At 55.3% G+C, this 9,501-nt stretch overlaps 1 protein-coding gene across 1 annotated transcript; it reads left to right on the top strand.

Annotated features, from left to right (window-relative positions):
- The first annotated feature begins 618 nt into the window (after positions 1–618).
- RPS6KL1 (ribosomal protein S6 kinase like 1) lies at positions 619–8,620 on the top strand. Its single transcript, XM_027720071.2, has 10 exons — positions 619–1,047; positions 1,361–1,485; positions 2,299–2,391; positions 3,223–3,270; positions 3,994–4,126; positions 5,435–6,304; positions 7,112–7,201; positions 7,355–7,437; positions 7,730–7,825; positions 7,945–8,620. Exons 1-10 carry the CDS (start codon positions 810–812, stop codon positions 8,053–8,055), a joined length of 1,887 nt encoding a protein of 628 aa, XP_027575872.2. The 5' UTR covers positions 619–809; the 3' UTR covers positions 8,056–8,620.
- The last annotated feature ends 881 nt before the right edge of the window (positions 8,621–9,501 follow it).

Raw genomic sequence — 9,501 nt, 5'->3', positions numbered from 1 at the left:
CCTTTATGCATTTGTGCTGATGTTCCCTGTTCTGTACATTTGAAATAAGTTTGTAAAACTCAATGAGTCTACAAGAACTGGTAGAAGGGCCAGCTGAGAGCCCGGCGTCAGGGGCAAGAGCACCCACTTGAAAGATGAAATCGGGAAGAGCCAAGGGTGCCCTGGGCTGACCGTGATGAAGCGGCAACACACCCAGCACCTTAACTGGGGCAGCGGGGGGGGGGGGGGGGGGGGGGGGGGGGGGGGGGCTGCTGGAGTGGGTGCACCCTTCGGGGGCTGGCAGAGGCAAAGGCTAATTAAAACACGGCTAATTAAGCGTTATGGGAGGAAGGAAAGGCAGCGGCAAAGACAGCACTTAACGAACAGGAGCTTGGTTGATTAAGGGCAATAATGGTGAATAACGATGACAATAAAGCAAGCAGAGCGACGGCGCTCACCGCACGTTAACGGAGCGATGGAGCGCCTGCCTCGGGCGGGGGCGGGACCCTGGTGGGGAGACCCGGGCACAGACCCAGCCGGAGGGGCGATGATGATAATGATGATAATAATGATGATGATGATGATGATGTCATCCGCAGCCAATCAGCGCCGGCCCTACCCGCCGCGCCCCTCCCGCCCCTCCCGCGGTGCCGGGATGCTTGGCGGCCACGCTGCCCAGGTGCGGGACCGCGGGGGGCGGCGGGGAGCGGGCCGGGGGGGCCGTGCTGGTGAGCAGCGCTGGGTGGTGCCGGACGAAGGGGCCATCGCTCCTCGGCTGAGCCCGCGCCCCCCTCCCGCTCTCCCGCGGCGCAGGGCGGCGGCGCGGGGCTATGAGCCGGGCGGAGGCCGAGCCCTGCTCCCGGGCGCTGGCGCAGGCCCGCGTGTACCTGGGGCAGCTGCGGAGCCGCGTCAGCCCGGCGGGCCCCGAGGGCGGCGGGCGGCGGGACTACCTGGTGGAGGCGGCGCGGCAGCTGCGGCTGGCGCTGGAGCGGGACGTCAGCGAGGACTACGAGGAGGCCTTCAACCACTACCAGAACGGCGTGGACGTGCTGCTCCGCGGCGTGCAGGGTGTGTGCGGCCTCCCGGGAACGGGGCACCGGGGCAGCCCTCCGGGGACACCAGCCAGGGGACCAGGGCATCCATCTGGGGAGTGCAGTGAGGGGGTCAGGGTATCCCCCCAGGGAGGATGACAAGGGGGACCGGGACGTCCCTCTAGGGACTGTGATGAGGGCACTGGGGCATCTGTCCGGGGAGTGCAGCCAGGGAGTGCATCCCTTCTGGGAGAAGGGTGAGGGGACTGGGGCATCTCCCTGGGGACTGTGGCCAGGGCACCAGGGGAGCGTGGCAGGCCCCTCACAGCCACTCTTTGCGCCAACCACAGTTGACCCCAATAAGGAGCGTCGGGAGGCCGTGAAGCGGAAGATCACACAGTACCTGAGGCGCGCCGAGGAAATCTTCAACTGCCACCTCCAGCGGGCTGCAGGGGGTGGCAACACCACTGCCACGGTGAGAGGCTCATGTGGGGCAGCATGGGTGGGATGGCAGCGAAGCTGCATCACTGGGAAACCGTGGGGGACACAGATAGAGCAGCCCCAGTGAGCCTCTGCCACATGCCACAGTATGATGGTGTAGAGAAAATGGCATACACATCAAGCTTCCAAGTGTCCTGGCGTGCCAGTGGCTGTGTGGGAGCTGGCAGCTCTTTGCCCTGCCTGGATCAAGGAGCTGACATGGGCCCAGCTTTCCAGAACCCCTCCCCGAAAATGTGTACGCTTAGCTTGCTGTCATTATAGTGAATATGGCCATTTTTGGGGAGACTGAAGCCACTGCAGGTAACCACCTTGTCAAGTGTTAAAAATGTCATCTTCCCTGTCATTGTTCCCGTCTTTATGGAAACCAATGGCTGCTTGCTGAATTGTGAGGAGGAGGTGGTTAAAGAAGGGAGAAGGGAGTGAGGCAGGGCAAGGTTGGGGCTTGGTAAGAAGGATGAGGGGAGAAATACAACTACCTTTCATATAGATCCCTTTAGTGATGAAGCAGTTCAGGTCTAGCTATAAATTTTGAAGTCATTTTACCTCTGCTGCAGGTACAAGCTTTCCCTGAAAAGTTCAGAAATCCAGGGACTGGCCAAGAAAATGGTTCAGCTGATGTTAGGAATGAATCACAGCCATAATTCATTCATTTGGAGTGTTGTCTCTGAATGTTGACCAGGTAGGCAGTATTGCTGCCTCCTCTGGAAAATGCTGGGATTTCTCCCACCCCATGTCATGGACAGTAGCATCTCTAAGTCCTTCATCCTCTTCTCTCACTGCCTTGCAGGGCTATAGCAGCCTGCGCTTCCGGCCCATCAGGACACTGAGCTCAGCAGTGGAGAACCTGAGACGGTGTAAGGTTGTGGGAGTGATTGATAAGGTAATGACTTGGTGTGGAACTGGGAGGGTGAGGCTGCGGCTGGACCAAAGGGAGTGTAAACTGGAGGGTCCTAGCAGCTGGGATGGGGGTGCTAGCCCCTAGCACGCCCACCAGGGAATGTGGGGTTATCCATCCACACCATTCCCACCAAGAATAATTCACAGGACTGGATTGAAGACCCATTAGGAGTTAATTGTGAAATCTGTTCATGTCCCCATTATTTTTGCTTACCAGAGCTCCCAGGTTATTTACAAGGAGGTTGATACGTCCAGTTCTTTCCCACACCTGGAATCATAGTTGATGATAGGTGTCGCAATGGTAGATTCCTGTGGGTAATCTGGACTTCAGCAGAAGATGAGCTATCTGGATGAATAAACTAGTTACTAGTTTGTGATCTCAGAACGAAGATGCCAGGCTTACTGACCCCATACACACACTACACATTGCTCTCCACTGCTGTTCCCACATCTCAGTTTGTCCGGACTGATGTGGTCTTCCTGTCATGCTGAGGCCCAGGTTTGAGCCCAGTGCACTCCAAAGAGCTCCTGGAAGGAGCACTGCAAAACCCTTTGGTGTGAAGGAAGGAAAAATGGCATGGGAGTCACCTCTTGGGTTTAATTAACTCTCTGCTTCCTGGCTGCATGGCTGTCTCCTTGCTAATAACCTTCATTTTGTCTTTCAAGAGTAGAGGTTTGAGCCCCACCAAACTCCTCTAGTTGGGTGGTAGTTTTTTAAGTTCCAGAGTTAAGTCTCTTGGGTCATTCCTGTAGGCTGTGTGTTGGGGTGGAAGCAGTGATTGCTTCTGACAGGTACTGTGAATACTGCTTCCAGGTGCAGATCGTCCAGGATCCAGCCACTGGTGGGACCTTTATACTTAAGGTGAGTGTTTTCAGTTTCATCTGCCTGTTTCTCCCTGTCATGCCAGGGCCTCCTTGTTCAAGTAGGTGGCTTGTACACCTGTGTGGCTTCACAAAGCTTCTTCTGGCTGCCTCAGCCATCCTTTGTGATCAGAAGGGAAGTGGTTCTCCTTGGTCATCTGTTTCTCTGCTTTGTGATGCTTCAAGCCAAGACTTATGCCCCTGTTAATCTGGTCAACCCCTGAAACAAGTTATGGGTGAGATGTGCTCAGTGCAAGTTCTAGAGCATTTTCCAGTCCCCTTGGAACTAACAATAAAGGATTTCAGTAATTGGACCAGGAGGATCTGGCATGACAGGGAGAACCATCAGTTCCAGGGGAAGAGGAGAAAGGGCTGGCATAGCAGGTTCCTACCTGAAGGGAGCAGGGGTGGTTGTGGGGTGGTCACTGCTCTGGACCAGCAGTGCCCTCTGGATCCCACAGTACAGGTGGGGAGTGCCGTGCCTTGGCAGAGCTTTGCAGAGGGCTGCCTTATCACAGCTGAGTGCTGGGGATGGACAGACCTCTCCACAAGAGCTGCGCGTTTCCACACATGGGGAGTTCCATTGCAGGCGACACAGTCGAGCAGCCATGGGGCTTGGAAGACGGCATGCTGCCTTCTGGCTGGCCTCCAGCCCTGCCACGTGCTAGGCAGCAGGGAGTCCAAGTCCCTCTGCTGTAACACACATTTGCCTGTACCTCCTCAGAGCCTCCCCAAATCCCATGTTGAGACCCGTGAACGACAGACCATCATCCCTCATGGGGTCCCCTTCATGGTCAAGCTGTTGTGCTACTATGTGAGTGAGGACTCCATCTTCCTCCACCTGGAGCACGTGCAGGGTGAGTGGAGACAGCCTTGCCTCCTGTCTGTGAAGCATCTTGGTTTATCCCTAACCTCCCTTTCTTTAAAATCCCAAATACGTTTCTCCTACTGTTTTGGAACTAATTTTTATAGTGACAGTGCAAGTCTCCTTCATAGGAGGGTGGTGGGTACCAGGGCTTGAAGACTCTGTGGATGGAGCTGCTCACATGTAGTAGGAATTCTGGAGATTTGATAAGAACTGACTGGGCATGTAACCTAGAAATGGGCTTGTGGAGACCTACAAGGAGAAAGAGGTTGTGTGTTGGGGGATGTTATATGGAAACTAGCCACCTTGTCTCATGGGAAGGAATGCCTTTAGGTAAAGAAGTTGATGTCATCCAGCATCTTTAAAAGAAAAAAACTCTTCATTTACTGGCATTGTCTGAGCATGACAGGAAAGTGATGGAGAAGGAGAATAAAGTGAGGTAGTTCACCTGGATGTTTTAGAACAAAACAATCTTTTGACAAGACCTTTATAAAACATTTTTTTGGTTACAAAAGAAGAGATCACACTGGATTGTGAGATCAGACCAAAGAGAGGAGCTGGAAAATTGGACATAAAGATCAGGGAGCACATTGGGGTTTGGGTACAACAAGGAGGCATATTTGAGATTTGTCTCAGATCCTGGTGGAGGCTTGTCCCAAGGAACTTCTTTACTCTCTACAGGTTGAATGGATGTGTAGGGGAGAGCAGCTGGAGTCCAGCAATGACAAGCGGAGGCTGATGTGTGTTGGAGCCTCAACAACTCGTGCTTTGCTGTAGGATGAATTTGCAGAAAGCAGCCAGCACTGGATGTAGCGAGGCTGGGAAGCCCTGGCAGGATGCTGCGGGCTCCAGGGCTCACTGCTCTGGCTCATTGCTGACCCACGGGGTCTGGGACATGCTGCAGGAACTCTGGCATCTCTGTCACACAGGAAGGAAAGGATTTCAGGGGAAAGTGGGGATGGCAGTGGGATCAGGGGCATCCATGAAGATGTGGCTGCTCTGTGACATGGAAGTGGCAGAGCTGGGATCAAGGAGGCTGTGCAGAATGGGGAGCAGGGCTGCTAAAGGAGGAGACTTTGATGTGCTAGGTCCTTGGGGGAGGTGTGGTGTTGAGCATGGTGTGCTTGTAGGGCTAGGGCATATTCTGCATGGACTTGAGCTTTGCTGCAGGGGAGATTAATGATGCTCAGTCACATCCTCAGTATGTGGGCCTTGGCCTGTGCTTGAATGGGCTGTGTCCACGGTGGGAGAACCAGGGATACTTTGTTCCTCATCATTTGTTCTTCTTTCTGATTTCCAGGGGAGACACTGTGGTCTTACCTCCGCTCCAAGTACTGCGTCCAGGAGGACTCTGATTCAAACACCATTCAAGCCCTGAGGGACTGTAGCAGAGAGGATGGTGTGGGAAGCTCCCAGGGTAGCAGCCAAGCTTGGTTAGGCAGTGGCCTCCCAGGCTCTGTGACCCACCAAAACACTGATGCTTCACTCCCTCAGGAGCAGTCCCTTGGGCCCACAGACCCCAGCTCAGGAAACCACCGCCAGCTTCTCCCGGCTCCTGCCAGCAGCATGAGGGCAGCACCTGGAGGACACGATCCAAGCATGACTGTGTCTGGTGTCATGGACTATTTTCCAGCAGCATCAGCCAAATGCCCTGGCCACCTCGCTGGTCAGGGCCTGGTTGTCTACCTTTGGGATGATCTAACCAGCAGCACAGGCTGCGTATCAGAGAGAACAGCCTCCCAACAAGACTCCAGGCTTCCCCAGGCCCTTGCCCCTGGATCAAAAAGAAGGGGCCAGCCAGGGTCAGGGGAAACACTGTCTCAGAAAGTGTCTGAGGTCTCCTGGGCTCAGCCTCTCCTGATCTTGGGTCAGAGGCAGCTTCCTGCACGAGTTGCCCTGTCCCGCTCTGGCAACCCCTGTGGGCCTGACCCAGCAGCGTGGGAGCCCTCACGAGAAGCAAGCTTGACCTGTGGCCAGCTCAGCAAGCAGCAACCATCAGGACCATGCAGGGCTTTGGCTTCCCACAGGCAGAACCAGAGAGCATGGGCTGTGAAGGAGGAGCAGGTGCAGCTGTGGGCAGCAGAAATCCTCCTGGCCTTAGAGGGACTTCACCAACAGGGTGTATTGTGCCGGGACCTCAACCCCAGGAACCTGCTGCTTGATGCAGCTGGTAGGTAGTGCCCCATGCTGCTGCTCCGAGGAGGACAAGGTTGGTCTCTCAGCTGGGAGACTGCTGCTTGCCCCATTTCCAGGAAACATGGACTTTTCTTGAGTTTCCTTTGGAGGAGGATGGGAGTTTGGAGAGGTTTGAATGTTCCTGAAGTTGGAAGTGCGATCTCAGGTTATCCAAGTGGTTAGTACAAGATTTGGCTCTGCAGGAGGAGAATCAGGGGCTATAGCCACAGGAATGCATTGCCCCTGCTCCCACATGGGGGCTGGCTGCTTGGGAAATCCCAGCATGGGAAACCTGAGACCAGCTGAGGTTAATGGGACTGCAGTTTTCTCCTCCTAGTTACTGCCTGCTGGGGTGTTCTGGAGCCTTCCCATCCTTTTGTGCTATGGGTACCGCTCTGAGTGCAAGTCACTGCTCAGCTGGCAACATCTGGGGCAAACATCTGGAGAGCTACTAATTGCTTAAGAAAAATGCAGAGAGTTTTGCAAGAGGAAAGCTAACCTTCCCCCTCATCCCCCCAAAAACCCCTTCTTTCCTCACCACAGCCTGCACTGAGGTCTGTTAGCTTGGAGCCCACCTAGCCAGTCTCTCCAGCTCCAAGTGCTGCATATCCCAGGCAAGCGCTGGAAGGCTGGGGGGGGGTGTGATGCCAGGGGATGCACAGTGCCTCTGTGTTCAGAGCATGACAGGGGCCTAGTACCCTGGCTGTTCCCGGTGTGGGGATATGGCTTGGCTTAGTGCTCCAAACAAAGTCCCTAGTCTTGTCCTAATCTCCCTGCTTTTGGCTCCGGTGCTGCTCTGCAGGTCATGTCCGTCTCACCTTCTTTGGCCAGTGGACAGAGGTGGAGCCCCAGTACTGCAGCCAGGCACGGGAAGAGCTGTACAGTGCTCCAGGTAAGGGATGTGAGCCCTGCCTTGTCCTGCCCTCTGCCCAGTGCCACCAACTGGGGTGAGGGAGCTTCTGCAGGCAGTGAGATGTGCCCAGCATAGTATGGCCATTTGTGCTCCCTGCCTCCCCCATTAACCCCTCTCTGGCTTTTTCTGCAGAAGTTGGGGGGATCATGGAGCCCACTGAAGCAGCTGACTATTGGAGCTTTGGCTCGCTCTTATATGAGTTGCTGACAGGAGTGGTAAGAGGCTGAGCTGTGCAAGGAGGGTGGGGGAGGAGGAGGTGACACTGTAGCACAAGGGCTTCCTGCTGTGCAGGGGCTGGAAGGCTGCCTTGTCCTGCTGGCACCTCAGTGATTTGCCAGGTCGCTTTGGACAAGTGATTCCTAGTGCCTGTGCATGGTCTCTGGGTGTAAAAGGCCCTGGGTTTTAAATCCTGCTGTGTAGGGCTGGGTTGTGTAGCAATGAAGGCTCAGCGAGGTGCTCCTGCGCTCCTCTGTGCCTCTGCTTACCATCACCCTCTGCTTCCTGCAGCCACTCTCACAAAACCATCCGGCGGGAATTCAGCCTCACACCCAGCTACATCTGCCACAGGGGCTCAGCCTGGCTGCTACATCGCTGCTCACCGAGGTGAGGGACTTTGGTGGATGGGAGGGAGGACAGGGCTAGAGGCTGGGGAAAGGCAGACTGGATTGCTTTTCCAGTGTTCCCATCTACCCCTCCTGCTGTCCCATCCCCTTTCTCTGCAGCTCCTGCAGTACAATCCAAAGCAGCGCTTGGGCTCCGGAGGAGGTGGCATGGCCAAGCTGAAGTCCCACTCCTTCTTCAGCACTGTCCCCTGGAACAAGCTGGTGAGCTAGGCAGGCTGTGCTTCCCTTAGGGAGCTGGGCACCGAGCCTCTGTCCCTGGCACTTGTGACCCCAGGTGGCACTGGCAGCTCTGCCTGCTGGGGAAAGTTTGCCTCAAGGGCTGCCCTGGGCTGGGGTACACATGAAGTTTTGCAGCCTTACATGGCCTGTCTCTGCTTGTTGGCTTCTCCAAAGAGGAGGCTGCAGGCTGGGCCAGGCTGTCTTCTCATCCAGGTCCTCCCTAGTGGGAAAGGGAGCCCAGGGGTGCTCACCCCCAGGGAGAGGCCATGTGCCCCTTCTGGGGCATCCCTTGCTCAGCTTAGCACCACACCCTGGAACTCCTCATTTTTTATCTCTGCTGCTACCACAGTGACCTTCCTGCTCTGTTATTTGTTGTGGCTTTCAAATACAGCCCCCCTGGGTACTGCTGGCTGGAGCCCAAGTTCTCTGCCCATCCCTTACTGCATGTCTGTGTGTGTGGGTAATGCCTGCTGCAGGAGTGAGATGGGAGGGAACCCTCTGCTCTTCTCCCCCTCACCCTCTGAAAAAATAAACCACTCATTATTGCTTGAAGAAATGTTCTTTTGTTTCTGAGCTGAATGAGCCAGGCCTAGGCCAAGCATGCTGAGCAAGGGAGAGCCCCAAATCTGTTTCTCAAACCTGCCTGTGAGCACCGGGTTGGTGTCATCCCCTGGCCATCAGCACCATGCAGCCAAAATCCAGAAGCTGGCACCGAGTGCCTGGCCATCTCCCCTTGTGTCCCGCTTGCCTCACAGCCTCTCAGGTTTGCACAGCCAGGGGGCTGCAGCTCAGATTTGGGAGAGATGCAGAGTGCCTGTGTTTTCTTCCAGCCTTGATTTTTGTCATCATTACCTGTTGTGGCTCCAGCCTCCCGTGCCTGGTGCTTCTTCCAGCTGGCAGGACAGCAGCCCAGCCCTCCTCATTGCTGTGCTTTGAACAGTCATCCCTGGTGGACCAGACAGTGAGGGCTTAAAGAGGTGAGCTCTGAAAGCCAGCACAGATGGAAGGAGGCCAAGTATACATACATTCAGGATGGAACAAAAAGTAGCGTGAACACTGGTGTCTGCTAACAGCCCAAAGCAGAGGCTGCCGTGCTCAGTTGTGCAACTCAAAGCCACTCAAAGGCTGAAGGACAAGCTTGCAATGGCAGCAGTGTAGTTCTGGCCCTCCTCTCCCAGCACTCCCTCACACTGTACACTTATCTCGGATAGTAAGGAATTACTGGCACCAGTGAAACTTCTCTGTGGCTAGCTGGTTCCAGCTCCTGCTTGCCATCAGCAGTAACACCTTGCTGGCTGAGCCTGGCTCTTGGGAAGCAGTAGGAATGCTTGTCCACCAGAGGGAAGCAGAGTCTGGGAGAAACTCATCTGCACCAGCAAAGGTAGGGACACCTTAAAGGCTGTGACAAAATGGGAGGACTAAGCAGGGAATGACCAC

The sequence above is a fragment of the Pipra filicauda genome, unplaced genomic scaffold (genome assembly GCF_003945595.2).
Source record: "Pipra filicauda isolate LSUMZ 115617 unplaced genomic scaffold, ASM394559v2 scaffold75_size2874737_pilon, whole genome shotgun sequence".
NCBI classification, from domain to species: Eukaryota; Metazoa; Chordata; class Aves; order Passeriformes; family Pipridae; genus Pipra; species Pipra filicauda.
The sequence above is the reverse complement of the archived record's forward strand: the minus strand, read 5'-3'. Positions and strand labels throughout refer to the sequence as shown.

Bases quoted from the DNA above. Each gene is read 5' to 3' on its own strand.
- RPS6KL1 (XM_027720071.2), top strand. From the start codon at position 810: ATGAGCCGGGCGGAGGCCGAGCCCTGCTCCCGGGCGCTGGCGCAGGCC. The intron at 3,271-3,993 runs GTGAGTGTTTTC...GTACCTCCTCAG, and splicing joins GTGGGACCTTTATACTTAAG to AGCCTCCCCAAATCCCATGT. The intron at 7,438-7,729 runs GTAAGAGGCTGA...TGCTTCCTGCAG, and splicing joins ATGAGTTGCTGACAGGAGTG to CCACTCTCACAAAACCATCC.